Raw genomic sequence first — 17,086 nt, forward strand, 5'->3', positions numbered from 1 at the left:
TAATGTAGTGATGAGGGAATCTGTCAGAAGATATTAGTTGGATTTGAGTAGTGTTAGCTGCTTTTTTTTTTAGTTTTCATGCCTTTATCTGACTGGGTCTATTTTCATTGCGATTTTAATTACAGTTTGAATATGTGCTTTTCTTGCATATCAAGTGACCTTGAAAAGCCACTTTAGACATGGGCCCAATGCAACATGTGGGTGTAAATGCCCTAATAATTTATTAAATAAGATTACAATTTTATCAGAAAATACTGTACAGAAGTATTTTGGTCCATAAATTGCTGTAGTTCTACCTTACATATATATATATAATTTTGATATTGGAAGTTTACAAAAAACTCATTGCTAATGAAAAATTGTCTATACTTTGAACTACTGTACATGTTATATTCAATATTCAGAGATGAAACTCAGAATTCTACCTATTATATGAATATATAAATCATATTCATACAGTACATACTGAAAAGCTGAAACTGGTATGAGCATAATATGATATTTTGTTTACAGGAAACCTAAACTATCAGTACAGAACATGTATCTTTCAGTGATCATAGTAATCATATTTACTATCTCCTCGCCATAGGAGCTAGTATAGATTATATATTATTCATGAGTTTGTTTTGAGCCATGAATACCAGAAGTAAATGCTTCAGCAGCTTGTTTTCTTCCCTATCTCTTCCCCCACCTCACTGCCTTATGTATTCACAGATGTAATTGGTACACATGTGGTTAAAACCAATATTTATTGTCCCTTGCTAATTGCCTCTGAGAACATTACAATCTAGCTTGGTAGGCTGTTGCAGAGGAACTTTAGGAGCCACATTGTTCTGCTTCTGGAGTCACCTAATCCAGACTGAGAGAGAATTTTCTTCTCTAAAAGGCTTTAATGAATTAAGTGGGATTGTACACTCCAGTAGTTATGTGATCGCCCTGACTGATTTTCTTTTTCCCCAAGTTTGTTTAGCCAATTGAATTTAAATTCCCTTGATACTGTAGTGGAATCTGAACTCATATCTCTGGACCGTTAACCAAATCATCATGATTACTTGTCGATTAATATACCTTACCGTCCCTGGTATACTTGTTATAAGAAGCAAGTTCATCACATGGTGGTACTTAAGTGTACAATTGTATGGAGAGTTACTTTACCAGGGAGAAAAAAAAACTACTTTTATTAAAAAATAAAAGCCATGGATTTAAAGACTTGTGCCTTGTTTCAGTTTAGCATTTATGAATAAAATGGGTTAAGAATGGTTAGGTACTTTTATGTGATAATATAAAATGAAATATGCCAAATAAGTTTTAAAAATCCTGCAGCTAAATGATACTTTCATGTTAGTTACTGTGCAAAAGGTATTAAAGGAACAAATTCTGAGCCTATGTATATTTACTGTTGATGCAGCGTATGTTTGTCATGTATTATCCATGATATAAACCTGGAAAGAATTCATCTAGATGGCAATGCAGGACATTACAGCGACAGCCTCTGAACATTCCTGGCATTAATGTCCCTGCTCCTGCTTCTCAACAGCAATTTACAAAAACAGCATCATACACCTCTTGGTAGTGTTACAATTCACTATCGATAGGGGAACTGATTGCAAAACAAAGTGAATCTAAAATTCCACTTCCTGATATAGTCATCTCCCAATATTATTTGCATTTTCATTTCTTTTGTTTGAGTGGCCTTACTTTATATAATCAGAGAAAATTGCCTCCCGACATGAATTACATTTTTTAAGGTATTTAATTGTATAATTTTCAGTTCTGTTTTCTACGATTGTGCATGACTAAAACGTGCAACACATGGACTATCCAAGCTTCTCGTCGGTTTTGTCCCAGTGTACAACTGATTTGCTTTGCAACTTCTACCATGTTCTCGAGGTTTTCTTGTGCTCTTGGGACTGTTCATACTTTGACTGAGTAGGGTACATGCTGCTACACTCTGGTACTGTAGATATTACACTCTACAAAACCAATTGTCCTTCTAAATGGCCTTTAACAACATATAGGTAACTGAAAGCAAAACTGATGATTGTTATAAAGCAGGCATTCATACCCGAATTGCCCAATATCTAAACCAAGTGCCAGGTCTTGTGACACTATTTGAAACATTATAAGTTATAGTATAATACATCCATAGGGATTTTTGCCCTATTTCACCTAATGGTGAATATGGAATCTACATTCAATGTAGACAGTACAGAGAACATATTCATTGTTTTAAAGCACTGCTGTAGCAGAATAAAACAATTCAGGAACTGATATCATATCATGTCAACCACTTTGAATGTACTTTTTGATGACTACACACCCATGCCTGAACACCGGGCAAGGCATGTTTTGTAGGATTGTCCAAGTATTAGTGTGAGGATCATAGGTTTCCATGTTTCCCAATGCAGGTCCTTCACTACTGACAATTCCTCCTGTAGCATAGATTTTCCCATCGAGTACCACGGCACTGTAACAGATAATCTTTATTATTCAAGTAATCACAATCACGTCATTTACAAAACATAAGCATAAATTTTCAATCACCAAACATAAAGCAAATTCCACGCAGCATATACATTTCACTGAACATTAATATTTTTAGAATAATTAACCTCATAAGATTACTTACAGTGTGGAAACAGGCCCTTCGGCCCAACAAGTCCACACCGACCCGCCGAAGCGCAACCCACCCATACCCCTACATCTACCCCTTACCTAACACTACGGGCAATTTAGCATGGCCAATTCACCTGACCCGCACATCTTTGGACTGTGGGAGGAAACCGGAGCACCCGGAGGAAACCCACGCAGACACGGGGAGAATGTGCAAACTCCACACAGTCAGTCGCCTGAGGTGGGAATTGAACCCAGGTCTCTGGCGCTGTGAGGCAGCAGTGCTAACCACTGTGCCACCGTGCTGCCCACAAAGACTTGGTGTTGACAGTTATTGTAAACACAATTATAAGAATTAAATATTTTATCATGGGAGAAAGGTTCTTGGTTTGTTGATTGTTCAATACATTGATAGCCCATGGACAGTAAACTGAGTAGCATCTGAGTGAACGGTAACTATAGTTTGATGAAATGAAAATACAAAGTGTAAATAAAGTTCAGGCGGAATTTGTAGCATTGATTATGCTAGAATCATCAAGATGTACAGCATGGAAACAGATCCTTTGGTCTAGCTTGTCCACGCTGACCAGATATCCTAAATGAATCTAGCCCCATTTGCAAGCATTTGGTCCATATCCCTCTAAACCCTTGCTATTCTTATACCCATTCAAATTATTTCTAAATGTTGTACTTGCATGAGCCTACACCACTTCCTCTGGCAGCTCATTCCATACACACACGACCCCTTAGGTCCCTTTTATATCTTTCCCCTTTCACCCTAAACCTACGCCCTCTAATTTTGAACTTGCCCATCCCAGGAAAAAGATCTTGTTTGTTTACCCTATCCCTGCCCCTCATTATTTTATAAACCCTTAAGGTCACCTGTCAGCCTCTGACGCTCCAGGGAAAACAGCCCCAGCCTATTCAGCCTCTCCCAATAGCTCAAACCCTCCAATTCTGGCAACATCCTTGTAAATCTTTTCTGAACCGTTCCAAGCTTCAAAACATCCTTCCCATAACAGGAAGACCAGAACTGCACACAGTATTCCAATAGTGGCCTAACCAATGCCCTGTACAGCTGCAACATAACTCCCAACTCCTGCACTCAATGTACTGACCAATAAAGGCAAACATACCAAACACTTTCTATCTACTTGCAACTCCACTTTCAAGGACCTAGGAAACTGCACTCCAAGGTCTCTTTGGTCAACAATACTCCCCAGAGCCTTACCATGAAGTGTATAAGTCCTGTCCTAATTTGCCTTACCAAAATCCAGCACCTCGCATCTATCTAAATTAACAATTTTCTAATCAAATTAAGTGGAGTGCACCAAACACTTCCTGATTGTGAATAGGACCAGAAACAGATGCCAGTTTGTTTAGTATTCAATCATCAGACTGATTCCTTAAAACAGAGTTCTTTCTTTGAAAACATTCAGTTTAAGTGTAATGAGTCTGTGGTCACATTTGGAATCAAATGCTTTCTTGTGTCAGGGTTAAAATTGCAATAAAACACCCAGTTCCTCTGTACTGGTGTTAATATGTCTTCACTTTGGAGTGGGTTATTGCAAAACTGAAGTAGATGTGAATTTTTTGTTTTATTTCATGTAAACAACTATATTTAACATTTCCAACCTGTTCCTCCTAACTTCGGGATGTATCTGCACAAATTCTAATGTGTTAACTCTACTGTCACTTTATAAGCAATATCAATGCTGCGAGATAGAATCTATGAAAACATAACCAGATATTCAGTGATTACAATCATTATTTTATATTGATCTTGTGAGGCAATTCCAATGCTATTTAAGAATGTAAATAATAGATGGTTTCCACTGTAACAGGAAGATCCTAATTACTGATCATAAATAAAGTACTCAGTAAGAATGCTTTCATAGAATTGGTGCTTCAGTATATTTAGGACCACTCTAGACAATTAGTACCAATTTAGATACTTGCACTGCAAACTAAGGGGGTTTATCCTGTCACATGATTAAAGTGGCCTGTTTACACGTCAATAATTGGCAGTAACAATAACTTACATTTGCAGACAAACACCCCAAATTGCTTCAAAGACTTGTAATCAGACAAAAATTGACACAAATAGAAAATTTGGATGGTTGATCAAATTCTCAAAGAGCTAGGTATTGAGTTTGGTATTAAAAGAGAAGTGTGAGGTGCTGCGCGTCAAAGAAGGAATTCCTCAACATCAGCTTTACGGTTACAAGTGTGTCTATGTCAAATGGAATGGGCTTGAGTAAGGGATCAGAGTCAGATGAACACCCTAATGCTGGAGAGCTGGAGGAAATTACAGGGATACTGCTAAAGGGATGGAGAATTTTGAACATGGGGATGAGAATTTCAAAGTAAATGCATTGGTCAACAAGACATCAATGTAGGTCAGTGAGCATGTGAACAGAACAGGGTGCTCAAGTGTATGAAAGGTGGAAAATAAGTGATTCTTGAGACATCATAGGAAAAATTCAGTATGTTGGTGACAGAAACATGGGTTGATTATTTTAGCAGCAGGATGGAGCACCAATGATGTCACTGGGTAGAAGATGAGGATATGGGTTCATAAATTCTGCCCAGGGTTGGAGAATATGTTGAAATTGGGAACTGTTTGTTTCATTCTGAGACAGTGGAACTAAAATTAGAATGATTCTGGATTAGTGGTGCTGGAAGAGCACAGCAGTTCAGGCAGCATCCAAAGAGCAGCGAAATCGACGTTTCAGACAAAAGCCCTTCATCAGGAATAAAGGCAGAGAGCCTGAAACATGGAGAAATAAGCTAGAGGAGGGTGGGGATAGGGAGAAAGTAGCATAGAGTACAATGGGTGAGGGGAGGGGATGAAGGTGATAGGTCAGGGAGGAGAGGGTGGAGTGGATAGGTGGAAAAGGAGATAGGCAGGTAGGACAAGTCCGGACAAGTCATGGGGACAGTGCTGAGCTGGAAGTTTGGATCAAGGGTGAGGTGGGGGAAGGGGGAATGAGGAAACTGTTGAAGTCCACATTGATGCCTTGGGGTTGAAGTGTTCCGAGGCGGAAGATGAGGTGTTCTTCCTCCAGGCGTCTGGTGGTGAGGGAGCGGTGGTAAAGGAGGCCCAGGATCTCCATGTCCTCAGCAGAGTGGGAGGGGGAGTTGAAATGTTGGGCCACGGGGCGGTGTGGTTGATTGGTGTGGGTGTCCCAGAGATGTTCCCTAAAGCGCTCTGCTAGGTGGCGCCCAGTCTCCCCAATGTAGAGGAGACCGCATCGGGAGCAACAGATACAATAAATGATATTAGTGGATGTGCAGGTAAAACTTTGATGGATGTGGAATTATTCTAGCCAACTTTGGCTTCTGATTTATAAACTAAGCTTATACCAGGACCTCAGAAACTTAATTGATAATGTTACAATAATGGTATTAACGTTTTTATAAATTTTAGAGTTACTAAAAATTGAAAGCATTAACCCAAGTACAACAAACAAGTTAAGGATACCAGTAGATATGTTTACAATATTTTGTTTGCTACCCTGCTCATCTTGGTTAAAAATCACACAACACCAGTTATAGTCCAACAGGTTTATTTGGAAGCACTAGCTTTTGAGGCACTACCTCTTCATCAGATGGTTATTATTGCCTTAAGCTAGTGCTTCCAATTAAACCTGAAAAATGTGTTGCTGGAGGAGCAGAAGAATCAATGTTTTAGGCATAAGCCCTTATTTAGGAATGAGGAAGGTGTGCCAAGCAGGTTAAGATAAAAGGTAGGGAGGAGGGACTTGGGAGAGAGGCGTTGGGAATGCGACAGGTGGAAGGAGGTTAAGGTGAGGGTGATAGGCCGGAGAGGGGGTGGGGGCGGAGAGGTCGGGAAGAAGATTGCAGGTCAAGAAGGCAGTGCTAAGTCCGAGGGGTGGGACTGAGATAAGGTGGAGGGAGGGGAAATGAGGAAGCTGGAGAAATATGCATTCATCCCATGTCGTTGGAGGGTTCCTAGGCGGAAGATGAGGCGCTCTTCCTCCAGGCGTCACGTTGCCATGGTCTGGCGATGGAGGAAGCCAAGGACCTGCATTTCCTTGTCGGAGTGGGAGGGGGCCTTAAAGTGTTCAGCCACGGGACAGTTGGGTTGGTTGGTCTGGGTGTCCCAGAGGTGTTCTCTGAAATGTTCCGCAAGTAGGCGGCCTGTCTCCCCAATGTAGAGGAGGCCACATCGGGTTTACTGCAGCGGATGCAGTAAATGATGTGTGTGGAGGTGCAGGTGAATTTGTGATGATTATGGAAGGATTCCTTGGGGCCTTGGAGGGAAGTAAGGGGGGAGGTGTAGGCGCAAGTTTTGCATTTCTTGCAGTTGCAGGGGAAGGTGCTGGGAGTGGAGGTTGGGTTGGTGGGGGGTGTGAACCTGACGAGGGAGTCGCGGAGGGAGTGGTCTTTCCGGAATGCTGATAGGGGAGGGGAGGGAAATATATCCAAACACACCCCCCTTGCGCCCACACCTCTCCCCTCACTTCCCTCCAAGGCCTCAAGGTCCTGACCACTGTTAGGAGGTCTGTACATCACTCCCAATATGGTTTTTTTGCCTTTGTGGTTCCTCAATTCCACCCACACAGACTCCACATCATCCGACACTATGTCATTCAGTGCCATAGATTTAATTTTGTTCTTAACTAACAAGGCAACCCCACCCCCTCTGCCCACCTCCCTATCTTTTCGATAAGTTGAAAATCCTTGGATGTTTAACTGCCAGTCCTGACCCCCCTGTAACCACGTCTCTGTGATGCCTACCACATCATAATCATTCACTATGATCTGTGCCGTTAGTTCATCTGCTTTGTTACGAATGCTACGAGCATTCAGGTAATGTGCCTTAATGCTAACTTTCTTATCATTAGAGATAGTGGAAGTCATAAGATGTCCTAAGTTATCCTTCCTTTTTGCTGCATTCCCAGCCTGCCTCAAGTTTAAACCCGCCTGGACATGTGCTATCCTGCTGTTTATCTTTCCATTTAACTCCATACTCCCTGTCGCTTTCACTTTCCCTTCCCCCCAACTCAGAAGTTTAAAGTCCTACTGATCACCCTATTTATCCTCTTCGCTAGAACATTGGTACCTGATCGGTTCAGGTGGAGACCGTCCCAACGGTACAGATCCCCCCGGTTCCAAAACTGATGCCAATGCCCCATGAAGTGGAATCCCTCTTTCCCACACCAATCCCGTAGCCACGTGTTTACTTCCCTAATTTTCTTATCCCTATGCCAATTGCCACATGGCTCGGTCAGGAATCCGGAGATTATGACTCTTGAGGACCTGTACTTCAATTTCCTTCCTAGTGCTTGATAATCCCCAAACAGGTCCTCCACCCTAGCTGTGCCTATGTTGTTAGTCCCAACGTGGACCACAACAACTGGATCCTCCCCCTCCCGCTCCAATATCCTTTCTAGACAGTCGGAGATGTCCCGCACCCTGGCACCGGGCAGGCAACTCACCATGCGAGACTCCTGATCCAGCTTGCAAAGGATACTATCTGTCCCCCTAATTATAGAATCCCCTATAACCACTACTTGTCTATTAGCTCCCCCCTCATGAATGGCCTTCTGCACCATGGTGCCGTGGTCAGCTGGCTCATCCTGTCCAGAGCGCTTTTCCTCATCCGTACAGAGAGCAAGAATCTCGTACCTGTTAGACAAGGCCAAGGGCTGAGGCTCCTGCACTCCTGAACTCAGGTTCCCCCTACCTGCCTCACTTACAGTCACACTCTGATGTCCCTGATCGCTAACTGAATGTGAATTACATCTTTGAGTCACATTACTTTGACTTCACCTGTGCTCTAGAGATTGGATCACATTTATTTAGGTTAACAATTCAATAAGTACTGAGAGGATGGCAGGAGAAGAACTTAAGTTGAAGATTGTTTGTTCAGACAAGTGAATGTAAAATACTCCATGGAACGACTCAAAGAGTAATGTTCTTCTGCTTTCATCATCAACAATTAGCCCTTTAGCAACACTAAAGATAAATAACTCATCCATTTATTTCATCCAGTGGTAGTGGGATCTGGTTGTGTATTAGCTGTCTGCCATTTTTACTCACATAACAGTCAATGCATTTAATTGGTGTAAAACAATTCGGATTTCTGACGTCATGAAGCTCACTAGATAAATACAATTTCTTTCCCTGTTCTTTTTTAATTCCTTCAGTTAGGGAATGACTTGCATTATTTACTTTAATAGACATGAGTACACTGAAAAACTTGCTGAGGGAAGCATCTGTCAAATGGAGGTTCATTTGTTCTAAATAACCCTTCCAAATAAACAGTATATATTATTCATGAACACAAGTACAATTTCCCATAAGTAGAGAACAAGATACGATAATTTGCTTTTCAAGGTCACTTTTGTTTCAGGGTTTTTTTTATTGATTTGTAATTATTTGTACTCTACGGAATCAAACATGGTTAACTTTAAGGCAAACATAAGAAATTCCTGTCCAATTAATTGATACGGTTTTTATGAAGAAAAGTGTTTTGTAAAGCAGGAAGTCAATTGATGCTATTTTCTCAGTGTGACAGCACTTCAAATTAAATAATTTCATGCAAGATGTAGTGAAATATTAATGAAAAACAAAAAGTGGTACATTCAACCCAAAAATCCGAAATTGCTGGAGGGACTCATTTGTGGAGAGTGAAACAGAGTTAACATTTTGAGTCCACTGACAGTTCTTCGGGACGGATAGGATCTAGGGAAATGGTACTAATCTTGATGACAGAGGCTGAGGGGCAAAGGAGTGATTTAAAGAGGTTTAACAACGGACACCCGAGCTACAAATCTTCAACCAGACTTTAAAGAGGTAGAGATGGAGATCAGAGCGAAAGAGAATGGAAAAATTAGGCAGAAAAAGAGATTGTTAACAGTAAACCAGGGAGGAAGAAAAGTTACAAAATCAGAAATTGCTGAAGAAATTCGGAAGGTCTGACATCACTTATTGAGAGACTATAGGATATAGGAACAGAAGAAGGCCATTTAGCCCATCAAGTCCACTGGCTGATATGTTTTTTAACCTCATTCTCCTGCTTTCTCCATAACCCTTGATCCCCTTACCAATCAAGAGTCTGTCTTAACTACCCTCAATGACTTGACCTCCACAGCCTTCTGCAGCAATGGGTTCCACAGATTAACCACTCTCTGGTAAAGAAATTCTTCTTCCTCCTCCTCCATTCTAAAGGGTTCTAAGGCTGTACCCTTGGGTTTTTAGTCTCTCTTACAAATAGAGACACCTTCTCCATGTCCACTCTATCCAGACCTCTCAGTATTCTGTAAGATTCAATGAGATCCCACCTCATTTTTCCAAACTCCATCAAGTAAGGACCCAGAGTTGTCAACTGCTCTTCATACGGCAAATCTTTCATCCCTGGGATTATTCTGGAAATCTCCTCAGGACCCCTTCCAGTGCAGGCACATCCTTTGATAGATACGGGCACCAAAACTGCTCAAAATATTCCAAATGCAGTCTGACCAGAGTCTTATACAGTCTCTGCAGTACATCTCTGCTTTTTTATCCTAGCTCTCCTGAAATAAATGGTAACAATGCATTTGCCTTCCTAACTGCCAACTGAACCTGCTCGTTAACCTTACGAGATTCCTGAACTAGGTTTCACAAGACCCATGTGCTTCAGATTTCTGAAGCCTTTCCCCACTTAGAAAATAGTCTACTCCTCTATTTTTCCTCCTAACTGCATAATCGCTCAAATTCTCATATTGTATTTCATCTGTCACTTTGCTCACCTCCTCAACACTACCGTCCCCTCTACCTATCTTTGTTTCAATTGCAAACGTAGCAATAATGCCCTCAGTTCCTCTGTGCAGATCATTAATGTAAAATGTGACTAGTTGTGGTCCCAACACTGACCCCTTAAGGATTCTACTGGCTGCCATCCTGAAAAACGACATCTCTATCCACACTCTCTGCCTTCTGACAGTCAGCCAATCCTCTATCCATGACCCGTATATACAGGACAGACCTAAACAGAAAATCAAGATAGATCTCCACAAAGCCATTGGTGCTGTCATGAAGGCAAAACAGGTTAGAGGTTTAGAGTCCTTATGGACACCTGCCACCGGTGACGAGGCCTACATGACATTACGTGGTACAAATTGAAGCAGAGCAAGATAGTGAACAAAAACACATCCCTCTCTGACACGCTCAACACTCGCTATGCTCATTTTGAGCAGAATGCCCACAGCATGGTGCCACCTGCCCTGACAGGCCTGGACACATCTGTGCCCGCTGTCACTGCTGCAGACATCAGACTGATCTTCCTGAGAGTCAACCCAAGGAAAGTGATGCGCCTGGATGGTGTCCCCAGCCGAACAGTCCAATCCTGTCTGGACTAACTGGCGGGGGTATTCACTGACATCTTCAATCTGTCCCTCCTACAAGCCACTCTAAGAAGACCACCATCATCCCAGTACCAAAATAAAAAAACATGTGCAATGTACCTTAATGATGGCACTACCACCCAGAGGCTCTGACCTCCGTAATCATGAAGTGCTTTGAGATTGGTCATGGTCCATAGCCTGCCTCAATGGCCTTCAATTTGCTTATCAACACAACAGGTCCACTGCAGATGCCATTTCCCTAGCACCACACTCATCCCTGGAACATCTGGACAACAAGGTCACCTACACCAGACTCCTGCTCATTGACTCCAACTCCACCTTCAACACCATTATCCCCTGATCTCAAAACTCCCAGACCTAGGTCTTGGCTCTGCCTTCTGCCACTGGATCCTCAGCTTCCTGAACCACAAACTGCAATCAGTGAAGACAGGTAACTGCACCTTCTCCATGATAGCCTTCAACACTGGAGCCCCCCCCAAGGATGCGTTCTCAGCCCCTACTGTACTCCCTGTCCAGCCATGACTGTGTTGCCAAATTCCGAATGGATGCCATCTATATATTTGCTGATGACACCACCATGATAGGACAGATATCAAATAACAAGGAGTCAGAATACAGAAGGAAATAGAGGGCTTGGTGTTGTGGTGCAATGATAACAATCTCTATTGCCACATTGGCAAAACCAAAAGAACTGATCACTGACTTCAGGAAGAAAGGAGGATAATACAGCCCCTGAGGTGAGGGTGAAGAGCATCAAGTTTCTCGGTGTGATGATCACCAACAACTTGTCCTAGAGTTCCCATGTAGATGTAATGGTCAGGAAGGCAGAACAACACCTCTTCCTCAGGAGGCTTACGATATTTGGCATGTCCACAAGGACCCTCACCAACTTTTGCATTATGGATGCATAAAGGCCTAGTAAAGCAATGGCTCTGCCCAGGACTGTAAGAAGCTGCAGAAAGTTGTGTGCACAGCCCAGACCATCACAGAAGCCAGCCTTGCATCAGTAGACTCCATTTACGTGTCTCAATGCTGTGGAAAGGCTGCCAACATCATCAAAGACCTCTCCTATAACCTCTGTGGAAGGTACAGGAGCTTGAACACATGCACTAACAGGTTCAGGAACAGCTTCTTCCCTGCTGTGATTAGACTGTTGAGTGGTCCTCTCTAACTTCAAATAATGTTGCTCTTGCTTTGTGCAGCCATGATCTCTTAGCCTTGTTCTGTCTGAGCACCCTGTGATCTGTATGTCCTTGTTTGCTATGATCTGCCTGTACAGCTCAAAGAACAAGGATTTTCACTTAGGTACATGTGACTACAATAAATCAAATGAAATCAGTACCTTGCTCCTAAAACCATGGCATCTTATCTTATTTAGCATGCTCCTGTGTGACACCTTGTCAAAGGCCTTCTGGAAATCCAAACAGTCCACTGGCTCTCCATTATCTAACTTGCACATTACCTCCTGACACAATTCTAACAGATTTGTCAGGCATATCCTCCCCTTGACAAAGCCATGCTAACTCAGCCCGACTTTACTGTCCACCTCTGAACAGTCCGCAATCTCTCCTGTGATGATTCTGAAGAAAGGTCACTGAATCCAAAACATTAACTCTGTTTTTCCTTCACCATGCTGAGCTACCACTGGAATTTCTATTTTCATTTCAGCTTTACAGCACTGGCGGTTCTTTGTTTTATTTAAGCAGGAATGTTAGGTGATAATTGGGACCATGAGTGGGTGAAAAGGGTCAACTCTGCTGAAGGCAACCCATGTCACGACAGGACATGAGGTGTGGGGATAAGGAAACGAGATGGAAGAAGGTGTTCAGGTTGTAAAATGATCGAACCTGAAATTGAGTCCTTAAGGCTGTAGGGTCAAGTGGAAAATGAGATGCTGTTTTTCCAGCTTATGCTGAGCTTCACTGGAAAACTACAACAAACCTGAGACAGAAATGTTGGCGACGGAACACAGTGGTGCATTTGAGTAATGGGCAATTGGAAGTCGGGGTCATTTTTACAGACAGATAAATGTTGCGTCCATACAAGTTTCTTTCAAGTGATCTGATCTCAGTGAAATGCCTCTGCAGACAAAGGGAGAGAAAAACCAAGTGTTGCTGCTCTTTACTGTCGTAAAAGTTGAATGAGCGCAGTCAGATGTGGAAAAGGTGGTTCGATATTTAATGTTTATACTAAAGCATTGCCTAACACATTAAAAGGAGGAACCTTGGTTAGGTATTCCAAGAGATCTTTCTGACCTTTGCAGCTAAATCCTGATATAATTTACAACTTTTAAAAATGTGTTTATTAACTTAATGTAATGACGTGAATGATTTAGTTTATGTCTTATAATCAACCCTATAATTGCAGGCATTAGAATAAAATAGTGTGTGATGAGCATTACGTTAAGGTCACCTCTTTTCTCTCACCATGAGTTAGTCTCACCTGGGGAGGGTTGGTTAGCTTAGTCATCTAACTTGCCATGCAGAGTGATGCCAACAGCGTAGGTTCATTTCTACATTGACTGAAGCTACCATGAAGACCCTTCCTTTAAAACTTCACTCATTGCCTGAGGCATGGTGACCCTCTGGCTATACACCACAGCCAGCCATCTCTCGTGAAGGAAAGAGTAGTCCTCTGGGACTATGGCAACTTTACTTTTATTTTAATTAATCTCATCTGTCACAATAAAAGCTTTCACTTCTTCTTTATCCTTTAATAAAAGTAATTGGCTGAATACTTTTTGGAGTGCATCATTAAAGCAGGCCTTATTCACTTCTTTAAAGCACAGTCCTTTTCAAGCTACACAACTAGATGTCACTGTTGCATTCTATACTCCTGTTCAGTAGGACAATGGAAAGGATCAATAATTGCAGGCATGAGAATAAAATAATATGTGATGAGCATTATGTTAAGATCACTTCTTTTCTATAACCATATGCATTAAGCTATGTTTTCATCATTAAAATATACTGCCTACGATGTTGATGCTTTAAGGCAAACAAATGGGGGCCTTTGAGTCTTTTTGTATCAATGTACCTACAATCAAGCATTAGTACAGATACTTAAAATCTGAGATAGCTGTATACACCTCAGTATTCTAATTGCATTTTGTGGATTAATATGTAATATAATTTACTGAAATAAATTTATAGAACTTTAATTCAAAAGCATAAGGTTTGAAATCTGAAATTGCAGCATCTATTTGAGAATATTGTACTGTAATTTTAAATTCTATTCTAATTCTTATAAAAACCGAAAGAACTGCAAATGCTGTAAATCAGGAACAAAAACAGAAGTTGCTGGAAAAGCACAGCAGGTCTGGCGGCATCTGTGAAGAAAAATCAGAGCTAACGTTTCAGGTCTGCTGACCCTTCCTCAGAAGTTCCGTTCTGAGGAAGGGTCACTGCACTCAAAACGTTAACTCTGATTTCTCTGCACAGATGTTGTCAGACCTGCTGGGCTTTCCTAACAACTTCTGTTTTTGTTTTTTGTGCTTATACACCAGCCCTGTGGTAATTAATCTTGATGTTCAGCATGAGACGATATTATGGTTTTAAGAGGAGTATTTTGTCCTGGTTGTTCTTATGATGAAAGGTTGAGACAGAGGTGGAGAGAGCGGTCTGCACAAAGCCAATAAACAGCTTGTGAGGCCTTGGGGTTTTTTTAAGTTAGAAAAACAGAGGCAACAATAATGGGTGGGGTCAAGCTCACAGGACCAAGATTTGTATTTTTAGTTGTAACTTTCTGCCGTTGCTGGGGTCTTGAAGCTGGATGTGGAAACTGTTATTCCTCTCTCTGTTACAGCTAAAAGCTGGGTTCTCTTCCTGCTGTTAGGATTGCATGTCAAACAATCTATTTTACTGAATTTGCCTTTGCCAAGGGTGGGTTTATGGGATGTTACAAAACGGAACAGTTAATTTGTAGTAGTTTATATAATATATAGTTCAGCATTTTGACACAGTTACAATTCAGCCAAGTCATTTATTTTATTTTTTATTCTGTCTGTATTTTAACTGTAGTGTAAAGTTAAAGTTTAGTGCTTAAAGTTGAGTAGATTGAGCTATTGAATTGCATCTAGAATACAACACCTTATACTTACCTTTAAAATAAGAAAAAGTTAGGAGGTAGGCTAGCTTAATATATTTTGAGGGGATTTGATCTGCTTCATAACAAGCATTAAACACAGTACATTATTTAGATGACAATAAATACAGAATGTGAGTGGGGGTGGTTGGTGCAGTTTTGGAGGGTTAGAGACAGCCTTTGTAAAGACCTTTCCTTATACATATTTTGACATTTTTCACATAAGTCTTGTGTGGAAGGAAGAGATTTGTAGTTTCTTCTACTAGAACGGTAAGGGTTATATGTCTGTAGTATTTGAAGAATACTGGTTGTGCCTCATTACTGGTTATGTTTGACCTTAATCTCAAGAGAGTACTGGCTACAATATTATACAACATTTTCAATTCCACAGCAGTCTACCTCTTCTCAGTTCTTCTAACAAACTCCCAATTTCTGTGATATTTTTGGGCAGATTTATAGCAGGAGCACCATTAAACTCCAAGTATTTAAACACAGTTAATTTAAAACTTGCAGCCATTAGAGATTCAAAACCTTGTTTCCAGACATGTAAGAATCCAACTTCCATTCTTAACACATGTCTGGTCTGCAGCTAATTACAAGTGTGATGCTGTTCACTGAAAGTCCTCCTGGTTGTAATATATCTTCCACCATGATAGTTAACCTACTAGTCAAAAGGTTAGGGACATGAACTTCCTGCTTAGACTGTAGCCATGGCAGAGACAATCCTGTAGAAATAACCACAGAAAAAATTGGGAGACCACCAGACATCACATTGGCTGGGGAACACTGACATTACCTGTTTACTAAAAAGTATAAGTGGGAAATATTTGCAATTGCAGATAAAAATATCAAGAAGTTACAGATTATACTTGAAATAAGAACTATAATTAATTGGTTTATAATATTAAATATGAATTGATACACTTAAAAATTATCAAAACTTAAAAGAACATGATCGAGTTGGACCAAAGGGTCTGTTTCTGTGCTGTACAACTCTATGATTGCAAAATAACATAGGTTCACCAAACAGTATCTCCGTGAGAAAACAGAGAGGGAGAGAACTGTCTTTATCTTATTTTCTGCTGGTCCTCCCAATAATGCCTTTCAATACAATTCATTTGGCTTTTCTCTTAGGAAAGAGAAGTAGGGGATAGCTATTCAGCTCTCAATCCTATCCTGTTTACAAATGTCACTCTGTTTACTTGCTGTTCTTCCATATTCCTGGTTGACCCTTCATTATAAAAATCTATCAAATCAGTCTTAAATGTTTTAATTGACCCATTATCTTTTTTGTGGGACAGCATTTCAGATTTCCAATTTTTCAGTTTGTGTGTAGTGAAATGCTTCCTTCCACAATTAAAGTTGGCATTCAGTGGTATGAAGATTAACGCTTCTTGTTTTGAACTCATACATCAGTGGAAATAGATTTTCTGCAGTCGTTTCTTCTATAACGCGATAGTCGTGTTCCTGTGTGACTCTATGCTATACAATATTCACACAACACAAATAACACGTAAAATGTGGGCGATGCAATTACGCTATAGCCAACACACATTTTAAAAGTTTGCGCTTTAGAAATAGTGTCCCCAATTCGTCAATCGCGTTACAATAAATTCACATTGACAAAACACGCATTACAGCAGAACGACCTGTATTTAACATTCGGAATCCTTTTATCATTTAAATACTTCAATTTATCTAAACACAAGGGATTACAACCAAGTTCTAAATCTCCTCATATATAAACCCCTTTAATATCCTGCATCATCTAATAAATTTCCACTGTTACTCCCTCCCATCTATCCAGAGAATTGGTCTTCATGACTGAATGTGAGACTCTAAGGTCTGACCAATACTATCCAATGCTGAAGCCCCGTTGGCCTTTTTGATTATATTTCAAAAGTGTTCACTTGCTGTAAGTAAATTCACTACAACAACAGCATTCCTTTGCTCCTCCAAGTCTACCAGTGTGAAGACAACATTTTAATGTCTTGCTTGGATCCAATGTAGATTAC

General features: G+C 40.8%; 1 protein-coding gene across 4 annotated transcripts in view; it reads right to left on the bottom strand.

Moving 5' to 3' along the window:
- Positions 1-491: 491 nt before the first annotated feature.
- The window catches only part of LOC132808061 (kelch-like protein 29), a 231,874-nt gene continuing 215,279 nt past the window's right edge, over positions 492-17,086 (bottom strand). For all 4 annotated transcript variants that reach the window (XM_060821981.1, XM_060821975.1, XM_060821987.1 and 1 more), the window contains one exon: positions 492-2,467. In XM_060821981.1, coding sequence (XP_060677964.1) covers positions 2,284-2,467 — 184 coding nt within the window. In that variant the 3' untranslated portion in view covers positions 492-2,283. The remainder of the gene's footprint in view (positions 2,468-17,086) is intronic.

The sequence above is a fragment of the Hemiscyllium ocellatum genome, chromosome 3 (assembly GCF_020745735.1).
Source record: "Hemiscyllium ocellatum isolate sHemOce1 chromosome 3, sHemOce1.pat.X.cur, whole genome shotgun sequence".
Lineage (NCBI taxonomy): Eukaryota > Metazoa > Chordata > Chondrichthyes > Orectolobiformes > Hemiscylliidae > Hemiscyllium > Hemiscyllium ocellatum.